The 22,547-nt window shown below is 39.6% G+C and overlaps 2 protein-coding genes across 2 annotated transcripts; one reads left to right on the forward strand and one right to left on the reverse strand.

The window, feature by feature from the left end:
- Positions 1 to 2,554: 2,554 nt before the first annotated feature.
- On the reverse strand, positions 2,555 to 9,255 carry LOC121648234 (olfactomedin-like). The gene is made up of 5 exons (XM_041998248.1): positions 9,130 to 9,255; positions 8,792 to 8,950; positions 5,345 to 5,557; positions 5,044 to 5,176; positions 2,555 to 3,483 (listed from the first exon to the last, which is right to left on the reverse strand). The coding sequence occupies exons 1-5, from the start codon at positions 9,163 to 9,165 to the stop codon at positions 2,636 to 2,638; spliced, it is 1,389 nt and encodes a 462-aa protein (XP_041854182.1). The 5' UTR covers positions 9,166 to 9,255; the 3' UTR covers positions 2,555 to 2,635.
- Positions 9,256 to 17,203: 7,948 nt separating this feature from the next.
- Positions 17,204 to 22,543, forward strand: LOC121646890 (olfactomedin-4-like). The gene is made up of 7 exons (XM_041995973.1): positions 17,204 to 17,329; positions 17,419 to 17,541; positions 17,609 to 17,827; positions 19,138 to 19,291; positions 19,399 to 19,626; positions 20,482 to 20,650; positions 20,805 to 22,543. Exons 1-7 carry the CDS (start codon positions 17,279 to 17,281, stop codon positions 21,259 to 21,261), a joined length of 1,401 nt encoding a protein of 466 aa, XP_041851907.1. The 5' UTR covers positions 17,204 to 17,278; the 3' UTR covers positions 21,262 to 22,543.
- The last annotated feature ends 4 nt before the right edge of the window (positions 22,544 to 22,547 follow it).

A 22,547-nucleotide genomic window follows, 5' to 3' on the forward strand; every position in this document is an offset into this window, starting at 1 on the left:
TTCTCATTGTGATTTAATCACTAGAACCGCAAGCATTCTAACGCAAAAATATCTCTCAGATAATACTGATTTCTAATCAATATGTCGCCCACCTCCCTTAATAAATCAGCTGAAATACATGTTATTAAACACAGAGTAATGTTACAGCATCTTCCTCTTGCAGCACCCACAGGTCCACTGCCCCTGCTATGACTCCCTCTTTCTCTCCCTTCATCAGATGATGTCTAAGTCTGCAAGTCACAAAAAAATGATTTCACATGATAACATTAGCAATTAGCAGTAGCTTGGTACCAAATACATGGAGGGCATGCTTGTAACCTATTGGCAAAAAAAAAAGAAGAAAAAAAAACAAAAACTGAGCTACGTATCGTTCTGTACCTCATCACCTGACGGGACACTTGAATTTCTGCAAGATGTTGACATGTTCACATTTATGATTCTCCGAGGCTTCCATAGTGATCACATTGACCTATAAAGCTTCTACACATGGCTCACAAAACTCGTAAAGCATAAAGAATATCGTTTTAATCCTAGCTTGTGGTGCCTCAGACGAGACTTAGAACTGGAGGGGACGGGGCCTTCTCTGTAATCGGCCCCAGACTCTGGAATACTTTGCCCATCCATGTCTGATCTGCCCCGATAGTGGAGAGCTTTAAGTCTTGTCTAAAGACCCACTTTTATTCTCTGGCTTTTAACACCACATAAGTTTTGTGGTCTTCTGTCTTTTTTATTTATTTTATCTTTTCACTTAATTTGTTTTATATTTTCACTTGTTTTTATTTATATACTTGTTTACATTTATTTATTTTATTTATTTATTTTTGTTTATTTCAGACTGGTCACTTCCTTACCAAAAACATACATACAGACATCTAGCAGTATATTTGTACCAATCGACATGTCTGAAAAGGGGTAGGAAGAAGTAAAACGTAAACTTAAATTTTTATTTATTTATTTATTCATTTATTTTTTATTTTATTAATCAATATTGTTGATTGCTGGTGTGCAGCACTTTGGAGACATTTAAAATTGTGCTTTCTAAATAAACTGGATTGGATAGGATTGATAATATGTTCCTGTTAAAATAATACATTTGTTATCACAACTGTAGAAAATATCTGTGCGTTTCTATTGCAAAAATATACTACAGTGTTGGTTTTGTGTGAACAAGTGCATGCAAATATAGGTGCTGTGACTCCATCTACAGGCTGCTTCCAAGAATCACACTGTTAAAACCTGCAGACATTTGACCACAGATATTTTGTTATATAAGCAAATACTCAAACATATTAAAAGAAGATTCATTTTTCCAACTAAGTCAGAAACCTACAGCTGTGCAAGTACAACAAAATATTAAACAATAAAAATAGCTACACATTGTATCAACTGTAAAAGCTATAACACTGATAAAGTTGCTGTTTGGTTTCAGTATGTTACCAAAAGATCTAATGGTTCAAACTTAAAATCTCTCTGGAGTTTGCATTAAAAGACATGACCAGTCATGGGTAGGTACTGAACTATGTAAAGTATGTAAATATGTAAACACAAGAACATACCGAAATCTCACATCTCACAGATTCCACAGCTGGAAGTTTCATCTCGATATGTAGAAGAAGGCCCCATTCATGCTTCACATTTGTAAAAGTCAGAAAACATGTTTTACCTTTGCTGTCTTGCATAAATTAAAACTGCATTTATTAAAATAATAATAAATAAATAAAAAGTTTCTCAATGTCTTTTGGGAGCAGTTTTCTGTCCAAAAATCACAATGTTCTGCCCATCTGCATGGGTTTTGATAGACAAACGTCTGTTCTGTTTCTTCTTTCTGAAGTTTCAGACAGAAAACGTCTCTTCCTTTTAATAAACCCGCTGTCTCCTGATTACATTTAATGCACCGCTGCACCAGGGAAGGGAGACAGGGACGCCATGTTTCTGTGATCAAATTATTTAACATATTTAACATGTTTTTAAATGTTAATTCGCTCCAACTGACATGAACCAAGGGAGCTCTAGGCTTGTGATAACCATGGTATTTGCTGCTCCTTTACCAGTGAAAACATTAAGTAAAACATTAACTTAAAGACAACTGAGAAAGCCCAAAAAGAAAATCCTATTCTGCAGATTACAAATTGCAGGAAGTAAAATGTGCAGTCAAAAATGGTAAACAAGTTAGAAATAGAAAAAGTAAAGAAATAGAATTGTCTTTAGAGACATATCAGCAGCCTGACAACTACCACATTGTTGGTGCCTGCGGTCACACTCTTTAACGTGACCAGTTATCACAGCAGTGAATGTGAGGGTGTGTTAAAGAGAGGAGAGCAATCATTTCCTATCTTACTATATGGCCCCCCTGATAAAGTGTATTCTAGTCTAGTCTATCCCACTGGCCACTCAGTGTGTAAAAGTCTAGCATCACCTCTCTAGGACCAGGAGGAGGATGTCATACTAACTAACTGTACCAACTAACTCTGGAAGTTAAATTTATCGAAACTGTCTAATAGTGGCAGAATAAACATGGGTAACGAAAATTCTGCAAGAATTAGGCTGTATTTGAGTTTTATCTTCCACTTTATTTTATAAAATTAATCAGATTTTTATTTAGCAATTAAGACAATTAATTCATGAAAGCATTAATTTAGAAATGCGCCTGATAAGCCAGCAGATATCCATCATTGTACATGTAGAGCTGCTTGTTGGTGGGGTTGTAGCTCAGACTGGCCACTCCTTTGGCTACCTTCTCCAGCCGCAGTGCAAGTGAGCTGTCCTCTTTCCCCGAAGCTGTGTCGAAGGCGTAGAACACTTCATCATTGTATTCGTCCACGTATCGGGTGGCATACATCACACCGCACACCATGAACGCATTGCTCACCGCCTTCTTGAACAGCCTCGTCTCCCACGTTTGCGTCACATTCAGAGTCTGAGCCTCATCATTCCATTCCAGCCTGCTCATCACAAGATTACCATGATTACCCATGGTAGCATAGAGCGCCCACAGCCCTGTTTCATCTGCCTCCAGGTCAACATCACTATTAAGGCGGCAGTCATAGTAACAGTAGGGGAACTTGTTGTTGAAACCCACTCCTGTGCCTGGAAGCTTCACCCGTTTGACGCCATTGGTTTTCAGGTCGTAGCGACAGACATCTGCAGAGAGGTAGCAGTGGTAATACAGAGCTTCACCATACAGGACACTGCTGGGACCCTCAATGGCATTAGCATGAATGTGAGATGGCGCGAAGGTGAAGTCCTTATGATTAGTGGAGGCCATGAAATCTTCGTAGTTTTGGTAAACACGCAAGATGTTTCCCCAGATGTGGTTGTTGACAAGAGGCTGAACAAAGTAGATGTTCTTCTCCTTCACACCGTCCATCTGGGCCTCTTTGCCCCATGAACCAGAGATGTAGCTTTTTCCATAAGGACTGACCTTCGTCGTTACAGGATCACTGATACTGGAGATCAGGCCCTTCATGCAGTTACTGTGCTGGCCTGAAAACAGAGATGAGAAGGTTTCTGAGTATCAGATGATGCACAACACAATTTTCTCCAAGAAAGCTGTCTTCAAACAAAAGACTAATTTGATTTTGTACTGAGAAAGCAACATATCTGGCTTTTCCAGATTCCCATTCAAAAACCATTAAACGTGGCTGGCTCTTTAGTCTTTTTCCACACCGAGGCGGTATTTGTATTTTCTCATTTAACTGTGTTTCTATATTTAAAAGTAATGAGCAAGGGTGTCAAACTTGTTTTAGTTAAAGGGCAGAATACAGTTCAGTTTGATTACCAGTGGTCTGAACCAATAAAATAATTGCATAACAACATATAATAAAAACTCTTAACTTTTCTCTTTAATTTAGTGCAAAGAAGTACAAGTACTATACCAAGATATTCATATTTACATGAGCTCTCTCTTTTCTTTAGAAAACATTATAAACAACTGAAATTTCATGAAAAACATAAATGCAGTTTCAATTTTTTCTAAATTTTAAATTTTCTAAATTGTATTAATTATTGTTCCTCTTTAGGTTGTTTTTGCACTGTAAAGCACTGGTTGTTCTTATGCTTATGATAAATAGCTGTTTAAATTAAGTTAAGTTGAATAATGTCATGAAATATAAATCTGTGCTTTTTAAATTAAAGTAACAACAAATGTTCCGGGTGTATTTGTTCAATAGAGCTAATGTTGTATATGTGCCAAACCAATGTGTGAGTTATGAGTGGGCATGGGACTGGGGTAGTGGGATTTGAGGGTTTGGTGGGTAACTCTCAGCTGTTAAAACCAGATCCACACCTCGGTCAGTGGATTCCAGCAGCAAGAACAGCTGCACTAGTGTTGATTGTCTGGTCACCATGTTCTTAAGTGTTACTCATATTGTAGAATAATTCCTTTTCTCCCTTTATGAGAAAAAAAATGCCCTATTAAGTTTGTAGTAAGAATTTAGTTTTTTTTTTTTTGTTTTTTTTTTTAAGTTCAAATTGTATCATTTTTAAATCGTCAAACAGAATTTGGTTTTTGACACTGGTAGGAGTTCAGGTTTCCAGACACATAAGAATCCATTTCCCATATTGATTCTAACAGAAGTTAACTATAATCCTGCTCGACATTGAAGCTGGAGATATCCATTGATTCGCCACCCCACACTAACTTATGTCTCATCTTGGCCACCCCACTGAAAATTGCCTAGATACACCACAGGTAGGGTAAACCCATGGTAAACAGTCATCTTTCAGCGTGAAGTCATAAATTCCACTTCATGTTACTGTGATGTTTGGATCCTTAGCTGCTGTCTACTGCTCTTCAGCAGGTATCACTGTAGCAGATACATAAACATGACATTGTGGCCAGTTTGATCAGGTGCGTGTTGCAAGGTGTAGCAGTGAACTTTTAAGACAGCTCTTTGGTGGTATAAAGCCCAGACACCAGACTTACTCTTGACTGGTATTTAACCTAACAACTGCTCTTTCAAATTACTGTTTTATATTAATTTGATCTTTTATTGCATCCATAGAAACCATTTAACCTAGATAATAGTCCCTTTTCACACTCACCTCTGAAGTCTTTGGGGATTGTCTTACAGGACTCAACACTGTTCTTCAGGTAGCGCAGACTCTCTTTGACAGTAATCATGTTAACTGTGTTGGATGAGTGCATCCTCTCTACATCTTTACGCAGTTTTTCCACCTAATGCACACAGACACATTTACCCAGAAAGTTGCCATTAAAATCTAACAAGCATAACATGATGATGAACATAGTTCTTTACTTATTGTTTTGGTTTAAAGCCCTAAACCTGACAGGATGTACAGTATTTCTAGCATGTTCAAAATATTTTTCTGTGCTTTGATGTACCTCTTTGGACAGTTTCTGTGTGTGGGCGTTGTTTAACTGGGTGTGGATAGCAGTGATGTCTGTTTCCAGCTGGCCGAGTTCCTGGCCCAGCATGCGCAGGGACAGCGGTGTGTACAGGCCCTTGTGACGCAAATACTGGTAAGCCTGCAGCCGGGATGTCACATTCTCAACCCTTGCCTGAAACTGAGGGAGATGCTGAATAGAGAGCTCCACCTGCAGGAAAACAAACAGAATTGTCTATATAAATTGTCCATTACAGTTTTTATTAGTCTACAGCAGGGGTGCCCAGCTCTGGTCCTCAAGGGCCACAATCCTGGAGGTTTTTGATGTGTCCCTGCTCCAAAACTGCCTGACTCAAATTGATGATTAATTGGGCAAAACTTAATAGGCTGTTGGATCTATTTCATTTGAGTCAGGTGTGTTAAAGCAGGAAACATTGGAAAATTTGCAGGACAGCGGCCCTCGAGGACCGACTTTGGACACCCCTGGTCTACAGCAAAACTAAGGTCTAACTAAATAAGAATTTTAGAACATTCACATTTATCAGAAGTGGGAAGATGATGTTTAGTTGTCACAGACACACAGATATGAATAAAAAGCATATATATATATATATATATGATTGTTACAGACCACAAAACACAGTTCCACTTCAATCTACAAATGTAATTTTCCTTCTTGGTTTTCCATTTTAGTCAGACCTTTTTTTCTGCATGAGGCCCAACTGTCTGATGTCCATTTGTAAGGAAGAGCCAGTGAACAAAACTAAATGCTGAACCAATCGAGCCGGCACATTTGTGCACCTGAAGATGAAGCAGACCAGACTGCAGGTGTGCAGATTTTCCTTGGATCTGATTTTCCTCCCCTCTGTGTGCTGATATAGCTGTTTATCCTTTTGATTAGTTCTCTTAAAGATCATTCAACTCTAAAAAGATCGTTTTGCAACAAAATCATTGATAATTATCTAGTCTGGACCAAATAAAAACACTTTTTGGAGGAACTGAATGTTAAATAAGTCTCTTTGTGTGTCTTCATTCGATCATGTAGCCTGTTTGATTTGATAATAGGAAAACTGACTCTTTGTTGTGATCCACTGCTTAGTGAAACAGATGGCTTGTAGTCTTTGATCCTCAGCATTGCATATGTTTATAATTAGATATCCTCAGCACTGCATTGGTTATGACTATATTCAGCTGTTCTAACCAACTGCAGCTGTAATAGTCTGCTATCTGTTAAGATTTCATAAATTCTAGTCTCCATACATGGACGGGGTTATAGGTTTCTTGTGTGGTTGTTTCCATATGCAATTCTCATGAATGGTTCCAGATGTCAGCTTAGGAATGTTCTTTACTTGTAAACCCTTTATAAGCCCATGGGTACATATGATCACTAGTATCATCTACGATCAGCCTAGAGACCCCACAGATTCTGCACATCTGTTTAAGATGTCACTTTTTGTAATAAACATTTTTTATTAATCATCAAGCAGATGTCCGGAGCTCACCTGCCACAAGTAATTCACATCAGGCTCTTGCCACTAGCTTTTCTAATTTAACCAGACCATCACCACACAGTGCAGCCCCATGCATGACAGAGGTTCTTTTCAGTGATTTTTAAATAACAGTTTTACATAAAAATGACAAAAAAGCAAGAAATAGTAATACCTGGTGTGCATAAACTAGGTGACTTACCCAGACATTCACAATCCTGATACTTGGTAATTCAACCAGGGTTTTCCCATCTTGATCAGTGCACACTCACATAAAAGGGGTGTTGACAGAATCAGAGCAGCCTACTTTACCATGGAGGAGCAGACAATTAAGCTTCAAAATTATGAAGAATTAAACACATCATCCAGGCCAAAAGCACCACTGATGCCACAGCAATGGCCAGGAAGTAGTGCTGGCAAAGAAATTGCAGTCTCTGTTATTGTGTTAATTTAGGGAGGGGCTAGGAGGTGTCCCAGCTAACACTGGAATTGTCAAAGCACTCCCATAGCACCCCACAAAAATTAATGTTTACATTTTTTTTATTTAATTTGATTTTTTTACAGAGTAGTTGTACACATTCAAACTTAATTAAAATACATTAAAAATTATTAATGAAAAAAAAATCAATTTGCCAAAATAAGCATGTGATTACTCGCATAACCTTTGACCCTATGCTTCTTTTCAGCTACTGCACAAAGTTCTTGCTGTCTAGCTTGATTGAGATGTGCAGAGAGCAGAGATGGAACGTTTCATTTATCAAAAATGTGCATGGACAGATAAAACTGCTTCAGAGGGTGGGGAAGCAAGTCAGGCTTGCTCTGTTTTGGTGAGTGATGAACATTTAGAGGTAACAGGAATAAGGAAGGGCAACTACCCGCACTTTCTGCTGACAAATTTGGCCTTGGAGATGATATTAGCTAAACAGCATAGATGTTTTAACAAAAATTGGATAGATCAGTACATTTGGCTGGAAAATATTGTGTGTCCAAAGACACAGCGTTCTGTTTTGCCTGTCGGCATTTCTTGAAAAAGGGCCACGGATTTCATATGGAGCCAGCTTTTACCAGCAATGGATTCAATAACTGGGGAAAGGCTTCTGCACCTCTGAAGAGCCACCATGAAAGTATGGACATAAATTTGCCCTGGAGGCATGGAGTGAGTTTAACAAACTCAGACAAGCAGTGTAAATTGGATTGGATCCAATGTAATTAAATTATTTGATCCAGTGGTGAAGAAAAAGTTAGAAAAGGTGAAAAGATTTGGAGTGATATAAGTGATGAGGTGAGGGATGCTGAGTACTTTGCCGTTTTGGTGAACAAAAAAACGGATGTGAGCAAAAAAGAACAGATATCATTTATTGTTCGGTATTTGAAGCCAGGGACGGAGCAAGTGCAAGAGGAGTTTTTGCATTTTATGGCTGCAGATGGATTAGACGCTGACTCCTTACGTGCCAGCATCAAGCACACTCTCAGTCAGTGTAATATTAATCTGCAGATTTGCGCTGGTCAGTATACGATGGAGCAAGAAAACAGGAAAAGTTCAGAAAGGAGGTATCACAGGCAATCTACATACACTGTCATGCATACAAGCTGAATTTAGTGTCAGTGGACTGTGTACACAATGTCACTGCTGGCCTAAAAACAATCTTACATCAACCGACTCCTTTTTTTGGACCACAAGAATTTAAAGGAAGTTTTTGTTTTCTTTTTGTTTCTTTGTTTTTGAGTGTGAGCTTTTATTTTATTTATTCCAAATTCCTTCGAAACATGGTTTTGGTGTAATTGGTTAGATGAAAACAAGCATCTTTTTAACTAAAAACAAAACAATACTAACTGATAAAACTATAATTATTTTAACATTCTTAATCTGTTTATATGTAATATTGTGACAGCCTTTTCTGAATGTTGATCATTTGTAATCATAGTAGTAATTTGCTGGTGCCGACATGATTGCCTACCTGTTCCTGCAGGTTTCTCAAAGATCCCTCACACGCCTGAACCTGCTGCAGCACAGCCTGATACTTCGCAGCAGGGAACATCCACATGGTGGAGTTCACCGCACAGAGGCAGGAGTCGCTTTTCTTCTCACCAAGCACACGCTGAGTCCGGCCATCATCCTGCAATCACACACAATAACTCTAATAAGGCATGCAAGAGGTGCTCAGTTTGGAGAGGACCACAAAGAAGCTGCATTGAAGAAAAATGAGCGAGAGGAAAAGTCTAATATCGATGTTTAAAGGTTAATGTCTTACAGCTTTTCATTCATTTCTAAGCATGGATATATAATATAACTCACTGTGGATGTCAGCAGCAGCAGGAGTAGCAGCAGCATGTTTACACCATGAGGAATTTAGTTAAGACTGAAAGCAGCACATGGCCTCTTCTCCTTTTTCCTAATGTACTACAAACATCCTCTCCTGTCTTGCATGGACCCCTTCAACTGCCCTAACTCATTTCACAGGGATGTGAAACTCTGGAGTTTCACAACAGCAGTGCAACCCAGGAGTTTCTTGGTTCCATCATTTCTTTTTTATGTAAGAGTCATTTTCCTTTGTTGCTACATCCCGTTTTTTTTTGTTTTGTGAGAGTGTATGTTGTCCAAGCAGACATGAAAAATGAAGCACACCTTCTCTAAAGGTTTTGTGTATCAAGGCATGAAGATGAATGAATAATCTGGTCCATGCCAGTTCTTGAAAGTTAGTTAGATACAACTTTGGTTAAACAACACTTAAGTGATTACATTTTGACTTTATTCCTGTATTTAATTGATTTATCATCAGGAACCCCAAGTCCCTCTATAAAAACTGATGTTTTAACTGTTTGCTGCTTTGCAGAATTCAGGTGTGTGTGTGTTAACCCAATGCCAAGGAGGAAAGACATCAGTGATGATCTTAGATAAGCAACTGTTCACATATGAACATGCATGTTCACACAATGATCAGAGAAACTGCAAAAACCCAAAGAGCTACATCCCACATTCTACAGACCTTGGTTAGCAGGTTACATGTCAAAGTGTATGATAGTACAGTTCTAACAAGAACCGCATATCAGCACCAACACAGTGATGGACGTTGACGATTTGGGCTTTTGCTATAGCTACTTGACCTGAACATACAGTCATCAAGCTCACCAAAGTATTATGGAATTAAAATTGAGACCATCTGTTCAACAGCTTAATACTGTCTGAAGTTTAGTCATCATACAAGAGAATGACTAAAACACAGCGGTAAATGTAATACAGAATGGCAGAAAAAGACAACAATCATGGTGTTACAAAGATCTCAACCTGTCTGAAATGATGTGGTGCATTAGCGAATGTCTGCAAACATCAGTGAACTAAAGCATAATTTTTAAGAGAAGAAAATGAGAGTTCTTCCACTTCATTGTAAAACCAATAACATGAATGAAAAATTGATTGCCGCCATAATAGATTATGGGGCATACTTGGGTTTTCATGCTCAGCGTCTGTCTTTTGTTTTAGTTTTTATTAGCTAAATAACAACAATACTGTGTATCTGTGGTTTTTACCTAACTTCAAGCATCCAATAAACACCTGTTTTATTTTACTGTAATTCATTATGTTTAACTACATAAAACTTATTTTAAATACTTAAACAGTAATTTTTTAATGTCTTCATAATATACAAGATATTGTAATAATTTTCTATTAGTCTCTATTAGAATTAGTTTTTGTTCTGTTGTTATTGGTAGTACAACTGTGACCATCACCATTATTTTTATTACATAATAAACAAATGCTAGGTGTGCTACTGATATACTATTTCAGGCACGGTTGCTGTTGTAAATTCATATCATCAGATTTTACTCTAATAAAACTATATTAATAGATACGAATGTGTAAGGAGATAAAAAAAATGTGTATCATGACATTGTGCAAGTGTGCTTGTATATCACAAAGTCATCTGTATATTCATTTTTATCATTAAATCAGAGTTTGTATTACTTTGTTGCTGACTGCTAAAGTCAAACAAATATTTCTGAATCTAAATTTATTGTATAAGAGATTATTTTAGCAGAATCTGGGAACCCTGGCGTGGGCTCTCCTATCTCTGGGTTGAGGTTGCTGAGGTGGTTAAAAAGCTCCTCAGTGGCAGGGCCCAAGGAAAGGATGAGGTTCGCAGGAAGTTCCTTAACGCTCTGGATGCTGTAGGGCTGTCTTGGTTGACACGCCTCTGCAGCATCACATGGACATCAGGGACAGTTCCCTTGGACTGGTAGACTGTGGTGGTGGTCCCACTTTTTAAAAAGGAGGACTGGAGGCTGCGCTCCAACTGCAGGATGATCACACTCCTCAGCCTCCCTGGTAAGGTCTATTCAGGGGTCCTGGAAAGGAGGGTCCGTTGGGTAGTCAAACCTCAGATTGAAGAGGAGCAGTGTGGTTTTCGTCCCAGTCGTAGAATAGTGGACCAGCTTTACATCCTCTTCTGGGTCTTGGAGGGGGCATGGGAGTTTGCTCAACCAGTCTGCATGTGCTTTGTGGACTTGGAGAAGGCGTATGACTGTATCCCCCAGGGACTCCTGTGGGGGGGTGATCCAGGAGTATAGAGTGCCAGACCCCCTTGTACAAGCTGTCCAGTCCCTGTATGACCAGTGCCAGAGCTTGGTCAGCATTGCAGGCAGTAAATCAGATTCATTCCCAGTGAGGTTTGGACTTTGCCAAGGCTGCCCTTTCTCACCGATTCTGTTCATAATTTTTACGGACAGAATTTGTAGGTACAGCCGAGGTGTTAAGGGGATCCAGTTTGCTGGCCTCAGGATTGGGTCTTTGGTCTTTGCAGATGATGTGGTTCTGTTGGCTTCATCAGGCTGTAATCTTCAGCTCTCACTGGAGCAATTCACAACAGAGTGTGAAGCGGCTGAAATGAGAATCAGCAACTCCAGATCTGAGACCATGTTCCTCAGCCGGAAAAAAATGTGTTTTTCGCTAGGTCGGGAATGAGGTTGTGCCCGATGCTCTGCATCGGTCTGTCGTGGTGAAGAAGGAGCTGAGCCAAAAGACAAAGCTCTGGATGGATGGATGGATGGATGGATGGTGTTACGGCCTTTGGCCTGTCAGCCTGGTGCCGGTATTGGAATCAGCTGTGTCTTGTTGGGGCCTGAAGACTGCCATCAGGAGTCACTCCTCTTCTCCACTCTCCTCCACCAGGATTGGCCTCCTGTGGTTCCAGGACTTCCTGAAGAGGCAGTGCTTCATGGACTCCTCGCACACTAAAAGCCCAGCTTCACCATTATTCATGGCAACTGTGTACCGTGGGCACACAGCTTGCCAGCTTTGGGATAAGACTCTTCCGTGTTGTTTCTCTGTGTGGGTTTAGTATTGGCTGTAAGAATTGTAAGAGCTTTTGTTTGGCAGAATTTGTGGTTTAGAGTAAAGACTCCCGATTTCAGTTTGTTATTATTATTTGGTATTTGTATGTGGATTTTTGGTTTATAGGATGTTTTGTGTTTATTTGCCATTGTAAGAGTTATTTGTAGCCTCAATAGGAGGAAGTTTTGTTTAGTAATTTTCTATCCTTTTGTTCATTGTATGGTAAACCTGAAAAAGGACACTTTTTGTTATTTGTAGCCGGACATGGTATATTTTTGTTTATAGGAATTTTCCCTTTATTTGTTTATTGAACCCGGTTGTGTATTTTGTTAATAGGAAATTGTATTTAATTTATTGTTTTAATAAATACTTTTTGTTAATACTATTTTGACTTCAGTCTGGTCCAGTTTGTTATTGACCTTTTTACCCCTTGACAAAAAGAGGTCATAACAGATGGATGGATGGATGGATGGATGGATGGATGGATGGATGGATGGATGGATGGATGGATGAATGGATGATTATTTTATATGTATAGTCTCAATTATGTCAGACAGACAATTAATACGAAAATGAAACAGGGAGAATTTAAAACAACCAATCAACTTGACATGCATGTGGTTGGAGTGTGGGATAAAGCCACAGTACACAGAGATAACCCATGCATACCATGTGTGCATACCCATGTGTGACATTACACAAAAAGACCCCAACTAAAGTTCAAGCCAGGAACCTTCTTGCTGTGAGGCGACAGTGTTAACCAACTAAAATATGTTATATTTAGTTGTTTATTGACATTTCTGCCATAGTTAAGAAGAAGGTCCTAAGTTTATGGCATTAAAGGAAGAAATGCATATATTACAGCCTGTTCTTTTTTGTCATGTATTTGTTGTTTTTTAAACCAAACTAATTTGCCATTATTACTTATATTAATCAGCCATTTAAAATGTTATCTATTGTAAATTAGCAAGAAAACATCTGTCCTTTAATTTAAATGCAACCACCCAAGATTGCTTGATTATCTGGACAAGTTGCTTATGTTAAGAAAATTAAATGCTTTCAGATCCCTCATAAGAAATTTCTTCAGAACATACTTCATGAAATTTGACTGGAGTGATGCAGTTTCTGTTCCTGAATTTCCTGAGTTCCTGGTCCTATTACTACATCTGCAGCAATAGAAACTGCATGTGCCCCTGACTGTGCAAAGCAGAGGTAGATGCTAGTCACTACTACTTGAAAACCTTCCATAAACAATTTTATCTTGCTGTAGCCTAAAAGACACCCACCTCCATCCCTGTACTCTATACCTGTTGATCAGGGCTTTGAATGCAAATTGCTAATATCATTTGCAACACAATTGTTCACTAAATCTTCTCATTACTGGGAGAACTTGTGAGTGCAGGCTGCCTAGCTGGATCCACAAGATCACGAAATCAGAAAATTTGAGAATCTTGTGATTCTCCACTTCCAACATAAACATCTTGTCGTCCATGATTTAAAAAAAAAAAAAAAACAACAAAAAAAAAAAACACAGACACTCTGACCAACTAATGACATAATGTTTACATGGTTCAGCAAGCGCAAATCTACATGGGGGCTTTTATTTTGAAAATTAATTGAAGTTTTTACACTGCTCCCATGTATGATTTCCTGTTTGTCCCTATCTGAACTGCTGGATTTGACTGCATTGTGGCTTGCTATAACCCAAAAATACTCAGCATGTTTGTGTAACGGAGAACCACGACAAGGCGCTTCTGGGATGCTTCTGACCCCTTCTTTCCACCAGGTGAGGGTGCACTACATTGGGGCTGTGCCGCAACCTCTGCTGCTATTCGTCGCCGTTTTAGTCAATGATTTGGTTTCCACCAGGTGCGCAGCCCATATCAGAAGCGTCCCAGAAGCGCATAGTCACAGCTTTTATTTAAATTTATACAGCAAGTCTATTTTTGACGCTCTACGTGTCAATTTGCGGAGTTTAGATAGAGGCAGACAGGAAATCAGACATGGGAGAGGTGCTAAAGCTTCTGGTGTTTTTCTAAATAAAAGCCCCCATGCAGATTTGAGCTGCTGAACCATGAAAACATTACATGTTTAACCGGTCAGGTGGTCTCAATGATTTTTTTCTTTTCTTTTTTGTTATCATAGATGACGAGACGTTTATCCTGGAAGTGGAGAAGCACACCTGACACGCTATATTGGCGCGTCACGGGGGTCTGAACAAAAATGGAAAAACATGGTGCAGCCCTGACATGGCACACACACCCGGTGGAAAGGAGGGGCGATGGTCTCTACACAGGTGGGGTGACTAACGACAGCATACAGCAGGCATACAACAGGCGTAACTCATTGCCAACCCAGGTGAAAGTGAACACACAGAACCCGACAAATAGCAGCGACGGCAGGAGTGTTGAACAGGAACCAGAAGAGAAGCGTTTCAACCCACGACCCCCTCAGGAACAGGAACCAAAAGCAGGTGTGGAGCGCCTCAACCCAAGACCTCCTCCTAGGAGACAGGAGCCAGAGGCAGAGGAGCATCCTGAACAGGGACCCCCTCAGAGACAAGAACCATTAGGAGGCAAACGAGGAGCATCCCTTCCCTGGACCCTCTCGGAGACAGGAACCTCAGGAGGTGTCGTGGACCAGGGAGCTGGAAGCGGCAACACCGGAGACATGAGGCATGGAGATGGTGGCGAGATCGGAGACGTGAGGCGTGGAGCTGCTGACAGAGGCTGGGAGGATTTACCCGAACACTGCTAATTCCTTCATGAGTGTGTCCTCTGTTTTGGCGGTTTTGAAGGAATGCCCCAATTGACCCTGTTGGAGGCTGCATGAGAGGCATTAAACTGTGCCCCCTTGGTGGCTGCTGAATTAGTACATACAGAGGCGTGCCAGCTGGGCCATCTGGGTGGAGATGTCCTATAAGCCAGTCTGATTCCCAGGAAAGATGACTGATCCAGACAATCCAGTGGCTCTGGCTGTGTGTCCAACCCAAGGAGCCTTCCCACCAGTTTACTTGAGATTATGCTCACGGGGGCCCTCTGCTCCTGGCGCCTGGACGGCCTCCTCCTTTGAGATCTTCTGGGAAGAAGCTCGGGGGCGCAGGTCTGGGTTCCAGACTTCCAGAACGACAGTAAAAACCACAAACTGCTGGGACTAAACCACAAGAATCTGACAAAGATGCTAAAAACCATGGGGTATTAATACACAGAGGGAGTAATCAAGAGCAGCTGAAGTGAATGGGTAATCAAACCAGGTGAGCTAACGAGCCAGGAACAGAAAACACGTGAAGGAAAGCTACAAAATAGGAAACTAAACTAAACATGACAAAACCAAAACTGGACCCCTTAAGGGCCGGCTTCCAAACAACCCACAAAGTCCAAAGAAAAAAAAAAGAAAAAGAAACAACAGGCCAAAGCCTGGCGGGCAGAAGGGGCCCGAAGAAGGGCCCAGGCCCAAGCAAACAGTCTGGGCGACAAAGTTCAGTAGGTCAGTCAGGAGGCAGTGACGACAGCAGGCTTGGTTCAGGAGGTAAGTCGGGAGGCCATGCAGACTGGAGCTGGATCTCTGGAGGGCTCAGCAGCATCCACTCAAGGACAAATCCTGTTGCCAAAGCCAGAGGAGAAGCAACCTCAGCGGCAGAAACCACAAGAGGCAGAGGAGGTGTGACCTCCTTGGAGACGTAAACCACAGGCAAAAGAGGAGCGACCTCGTCGGAGACGTAGGCCACAGGCAGAGGGGGAGCAACCTCCTCAGATACACAGACCACAGGCAGAGGGGGAGTGACTGCCTCAGAGACCACTGGCAGGGGAGGAATAACCTCCTCAAAGACATGACCCTCAGGAGGCAATGGAGGAGTGTCACGAGCCAGGGCCCCCATGGAGACAGGAACCAGAGGAGGAATGTCTTGACCAGAGACCTCCTCAATGACAGAAGAGCCTCCCGATTAGGGACCCCCTTGGGAACAGGAACCAAGGAGAAGCGTCTCGACCTGAGACCCCCTCAGGAACAGGAACCAGAAGCAGGTGTGGAGCTTCTCAACCTGAGACCCAAGTTATTTGCTTCCATAAAAGCAAATAACTTGCCAATAATGTAATCAAGTTTTTACCCCATAAGCATATCACATCACATCACATAGCACATCCCTGCACAATCATGGCTGTGTGGCTTATTATATTTATATTCATTATTTCTTTAGTTTATTTCTGTGGGGTTTTTGTTATGAGTGTGCATAGGCTGGGATGCATGTACGATTGCATTTCACTGCCATCTTGCATATGCATATGACAAATAAACAACTTGAAACTTGAAAAAGTATAGTGAATGGCATAGTTGTAATTTTAATTCATCACAAATATGTACTGTGAAACATTCTCTCCCTTTAATTATGGTTATAAAAACCAGATCCTCAATATTTGTTATAAAAAAAAAATCTTTATTTACAATGTTTTTATTTGTTTACTTAATTTCATAATGTCATTTTAGTGTCTCTGCTGCATGTTGTCAAATAATTTGACCACATTTTTTTCAAACATTAAAATTTCTTTCAAACATTTCTCCAGGAAATTGTTAAAATGATTCAGACCTCATATGAACCTGAAACTAACTAGACTGGCCCAATAATGGCACTTAACTTCACAATGAACTCTAATATAGAAATGTAAAAAATATAAAGAAAAGCAAATGACAATATTGGCAAATTATTATTTTATTACCTTAATTAAACTTGAAATGGCCAGAATTATTATAATTTTGGCAAGTTATTATGGTATTGGTTGTTATTACACTATTGATACAACCACATTGTGCATATTGAGCAATAAGATATTTCCCAGGCTTTTGAGCAAAACAGAAACCAACTAAAAGAAGAAGCTGAATCTTGTTCTCTTTTATTTAAACTTTTTCTTTTTACATTTGCCCTATATGCCTGCTGATAAAATGTCTCATCAGTTCAATACCTTTAGTGTTTCTTCACTCTCGACTAAAAGAAGGAAGTGAAATATGACACACGTGCACATGAAGTTAGTGGGAGTGTTTGCTATTAGCTAATAGTGAAACACTCTCATAATGAATCTGTGCTTAGATTGTTTCATGTAGCTCTGCTCGCTGATCTGTCAGGATGCTGTGTGTGATCTTTCTGCTTTCTTCTCTGTTCACTGTCACCCAGCAGGTAAGAAACGCTCAAGTTAGAATCATGAAATACTTTTATTAATTTCAAGCATGTGCCTAACCTGGTGTGTGATATATTCATAATTTCAGACAGCATCACCTGATAAGTGTGTGTGTGAGTTAAGTACCTCGGAGAAGGCCTTCCCTTATGACAAGCTGAAAACAGTGCAGGATAATGCCTCAGACTGCAACAAGAACATCACCCCACAGAAGGTAATCGTTCCTGTTAATTCCAACCTCCTTCATGTCTGCACCCATGCTGACTGTTGTTCTGCCACAGACCTTCGAGTTAGAAAGTCTTCTGCTGGGTTTGGATCGGCGGCTGCCACAGCTGGAGAAGGATTTGGAGATGCTGGAAAAGGAGAATGACGGAGAGCTGTACGGAGCTCTCAGTTTGCACGTCATAGACAACGAACTTGCTGAAGTCAACCAGCTGATGGATAAACTCAACAGCACCATGCTGGCACACCAGGACCTCTCTGCTAACGCCACTCAGCAGGTATATTCCCAACCACGCGCTGCTAAGTGCTTTCATCACTGTGACTGCTGTGTCCTACAGAATGATTTTCATGTAAATTTGCAGTTTTTATTGCTTTTTCACTAAAATGATAAACGTGAAAATTTTGAAATATCAATGGACAAAATCAGAATCAGGAGACGGTCTTTAACTGAGGTAAATTTCTGTGTTTCTGGTGGTAACATTAGGAAAACAAAAAAGGTGTTTCTGATGATTGTTGCTCATGTTTCATCACTTCAGCAACTTAATCAGTTTCATTGTGTGAAAAAACAACCAGTTTAACAGATTTTAGCCATATATTAAGGTTGATTAGTTGAAATACAAGAAGGTGCACAGATATTTTTGTAGCAGCAGGGAGGCATGACAATTTATAGCGAGAGATTAGAAATGTGTAACTTTGTAATTAGAAACCAAAGATGTCTCCTCGGGATTTGATGATCAGGAAAGACAACACTCTTTACTTTCAAGATACCCAGGGCCAGATGTAGCTTTAGAACTAAATCTATGTATGCACAAAGAAACCTGCACAGATTATGCACTCAGAGTTTGTTTCCCTGGCAGAGCCAGTGCTCAGCACTAACTCAGTGTGTCACGGCTTCTTAAGAATGAATGGAAAATTCTTCGAGCAGCTGTATTACACAAACAAATGAAAATTTCTGTTTTGCTTTACTGCCACTGAGACTAGTCAAGTCCACTTCAGTCAAGTTTATCAATGATGCAGTTATAAAAAACTGAAACTGACCTAAGTGCAGCACATTCTGACATCAGGTTATACTTGAATGAACTGACTAGAGGAGATGTGCAGCTCTACAGTCCATAAACAACTATAGTTTATAGATACCTTTTGCTTGCAGCTTCTATATTTACCAGGGTAATATCCCCTTCAGTTCTTTTATATGCAATCTTTACTTCTTTTATTTCTTATATTTGCTGCGTCTTTGTCATAGCTTAATGCATAAAGGGGCTTTTCAACCAATAAAGATCATGTTTGGAGCTGCCATCTTTATATGTAGTCTGTGATATGATTTTGAGTCAATCATTAAACAAGCTGTACTCTAAGCACCAGGAAACACCAGGCATTTTTTAACAAGCGCTTTTAAGGTAGCTGTTAGTTTACTCTATATTCAAGTACACACAAATTTATACTGTTTCTTTTAGTCATTCAGTCTATGATCTCTCTGTTGACAATGAGTCCTTCATGTATTTGCAGTCATATCTGGGATGAAATAATCACCATGTTGAGGATGTGTAGTGTGTGTTAATGAAATCCTTGAATATCTGTTTCATCTAAGCTGCTAGATTTTAAAGGAGACATGCAGGAGATGGAAAAGTTCGACACCATGCAGGTGGTGAAGAGTCAGCACGCTAACCAACGTCTAAAGAGAGACCTGGACCAGTGCAGGAATGGATCACACCCCACCCCCAAACCCACTCTGCCTCCAGAGGGTTAGTTTCAAAACTCTCATTACCATCAGCCGAACTATGTGGTAACAAGATGTTGTGACCAGAAATAAAATGCTTATTTATTTGTTTTTTATCTTATCTTCTCTCAGGTAGTTGTCCCTATGGTCGATTTCTGAACATCTCTGGTCCGAGAGTCTACACAGCAGGGGAATATCCGGGCTCATACAAGTATGGAGCCTGGGGCCGAGATCCCAAACCAGAGCCTGGAAAAGAAAGTTGGCATTGGCTTGTAATGATGACGTCCAACAACAGGCATTCCAACTACATCCGCCAGTACTCCAGTCTGAGCTCCCTCATTGCTGGGCTGAGCGTCCCAGGTATGGAGCTGAATTCAGAGCCCACCCGGTTGCATCTAGGCAGTGACAAACATGACAAAACCAAAAAGTATATATATATATATATACATATATATATATGTATATTGTTTATAACATAAATTATAACATAAAAGTGACATTTTTCCTTTAAAATATTTTAAAATAATAATAATAATTTTGAAAACTTTTTGGCTCAGATAACAGGAACGCAGTCCTCAATAGATGGTGCACCTGTTCTAAAATCTGACCTGGCCCACTTTTTATATTATTTCACTTATGGGTTTCTTGGTCTACAAAAAGGGAGAGGTATAAGCTAGCTCGGTAGTGTATTAGCTAAGCAATAATTAATGGCAATTGTGAAAAATAAATAAATAAATAAAGCTTTAGCTAAATGCTTTAAGAATAAAGTTAGAATAAGTTTTGCTAATTGTGAGATTGTGCTCTAAGATTTGAGCTATACTCTGTCCTCAAAGCTGGCAATATGGAGGTCCAACAGGTGGGTGAATAGCGCATCAGCATCATTGCCAGTTTTATCGACAGTGAAAACTGGTGATTATTCTCATTTCAAAAGCTAAAATTTCCTAAACAGTTGTTCACAATGATGGTGAGCTATTCTACTTGTCAAAGATATAATGTTCTGAGATTACACACAATAGTTTTGCCCATTTAATGTGATTCATGCACAAACATTAGCATCAGACTTTTATATCAAGTTTGCACATGTCTTTTTAGACTTGCAAAGAGCAAATCTATTGGTGTCACTTTTTGGCATTCATTCATTCATTCATTCATTCATTCATTCATTCATTCATTCAAGAGCTTAATGAGTTTGGCTTCCTGTCCTTTTTCTGCCAGGTAATATCCTGATCCACTCAAACAACCCGGCCACCAACACCATCCAGGGTCCAAACGTGGTTCTGTATAGAGGAGCTTTGTACTACAACTGTTTCAACACAGATGCTGTTTGTCAATTCAACCTGACCAGCAAAAGTATCTCCAATTTAAATTTGCCCAAAGGCACAAGGTTGGTTCTTAATGTACTTGAACAGTAAATAAATTACGTATTGGTATATTTGGTTCGAAGTAAAAGCGGGGGGTAGCTAAATGTAGTTTTCCTTTTTCCTTGTAAATATATTCAAAGTCCCCAAAAAGTAAAGCTTGAGGTTTTCTTCTTCCAGGTATAACTCAAAAGGTAACTTCTGTCACATTGACGAATGCTACCCATTCACTGACCTGGACCTGGCCACAGATGAGTCTGGCATCTGGGTGATCTACACCACCACCCAGAACTTTGGCAACCTGGTTCTGTCTAAAGTGGAGCCAGGTCAACAGCTGAAGCTCGGTCGGACCTGGTACAGTTCCGTCTACAAGCAGAGTGTGACCAACACCTTTATGGCCTGCGGCATCCTCTACGCCACACGTTACATTAACAAAGACGTGGAGGAGATCTTTTATTCATTCGACACCTCAACAGGGAAGGAGAATTTTAACCTTGGTATCTTCATCAACAAGATGTCTCCCAATATTCTTTTCTTGAACTACAGCCCCGTGGACCAGATGCTGCATGCCTACTGTGACTCCAAACTGGTTTCTTACAAAGTTTTGTTTGAGGAAACATATAACACATTTTCATAAAAGCCTGCTTGCTGAGTAAATTCAGAATTATGTGTATCATAATTCCTCAAATACAAGTTTTTGGTCTTTTTTTCATGGTTTTCCATCTTTTCATTGAAATTAAAGTGATGTGATGTCAAACTATGCAGCGCATTTTATCACACAGCATCTATAAAACTATAAATACATCCCTTCATTCATCTACAAACACAGTGATGAACTTCAGAATTAATATTTTAATTAATACTGTTGTCCTCAAGGACACTAACAGGTAGAGGGGATCAAACCACCAATGGTATGATCAGAAGATTTGTGATTTGATATATGAGGCAGTGATATTGTCAAATCAGGACAGGATATTGCCTCATCAATCATATTTACACTGTATCATGACAGAATTTTAATATAGACAAACATATATCATGATCAAACTCATGATTTACACCCTAACACTGCATTACATTCATGCTGAAGCTGTTGGCAGGTTTAAGTGTTTTTTGTTGTTTACACACAACATCAAATGGGCACTAACTGGATAGTGCAGTTTGACTGGATATCCAAAAGCCTCCTAAATAAATGTGCTTTTATTAGTGAACAGGTCTTGCTTAAGTAAGTTAAAGAAATGCGTGGCCCTCCATGGAGACTGGCAAGTAAAAGAAATAAAACAACAGAGCTTTATGGAACCAACAAAAGTGCAGTGATGTAAAACAGACGTTGCTAAGTAGGCACAGAAAAAAATATCAGAGGGCCTAAAAGAAAAGGTGAAACGGTAGGAAAAAGATGATGAGCGACAAATGAAGGCACAAAGTAAGAGTACAGATGCAGGACAGAAGGAGGATGGAGGAAAGACAAGCAGATTTAATATACCTGGAAGATTAATGGCAAACAGATAAAACACAAGAGGGAAGGATAAGCTTTCAGACAGAAGGTATAACTACAAGCAACTCAAAGAAAATGGATGTTTTTAAATAAATGAAAATGAAACTACTTGTAATAATTTTATCTAAATAAATTTATAATAATATAAATTTTTTTGGTTTTCTTATGTGTATTTTGGTTTTGTAGTTTTTTTTTTTTTGGTTTTTTTTGCTTTCACTTTCAGGTTTGTGGTGCATCCTATAGTCTGTTCATCATTTTTCCCACTTAGTCTAGCTTTCGTTTCCCCCAAATACATATTTCACATTTTTAGTATATTTACATATGTAAGGTTTTTATCATGTTTTTCCTCATTGTGAATGTATGAGATGCTTGAAGGCAAAGAAATTTCCCCTTTAGTGGATGAATAAAGCTTCTCTTCTCTTCTCTTC

Source organism: Melanotaenia boesemani, chromosome 10 (genome assembly GCF_017639745.1).
Source record: "Melanotaenia boesemani isolate fMelBoe1 chromosome 10, fMelBoe1.pri, whole genome shotgun sequence".
Lineage (NCBI taxonomy): Eukaryota > Metazoa > Chordata > Actinopteri > Atheriniformes > Melanotaeniidae > Melanotaenia > Melanotaenia boesemani.

Coding starts and splice junctions, on each gene's coding strand:
- LOC121648234 (XM_041998248.1), bottom strand. CDS start 9,165: ATGCTGCTGCTACTCCTGCTGCTGCTGACATCCACA. Junction 5,558..8,791: donor TGAGAAACCTGCAGGAACAG/GTAGGCAATCAT, acceptor GTTTTCCTGCAG/GTGGAGCTCTCTATTCAGCA. Junction 5,177..5,344: donor CACAGAAACTGTCCAAAGAG/GTACATCAAAGC, acceptor TGTGTGCATTAG/GTGGAAAAACTGCGTAAAGA.
- LOC121646890 (XM_041995973.1), top strand. CDS start 17,279: ATGCTGTGTGTGATCTTTCTGCTTTCTTCTCTGTTCACTGTCACCCAG. Junction 17,330..17,418: donor TGTTCACTGTCACCCAGCAG/GTAAGAAACGCT, acceptor TCATAATTTCAG/ACAGCATCACCTGATAAGTG. Junction 17,542..17,608: donor AGAACATCACCCCACAGAAG/GTAATCGTTCCT, acceptor GTTCTGCCACAG/ACCTTCGAGTTAGAAAGTCT.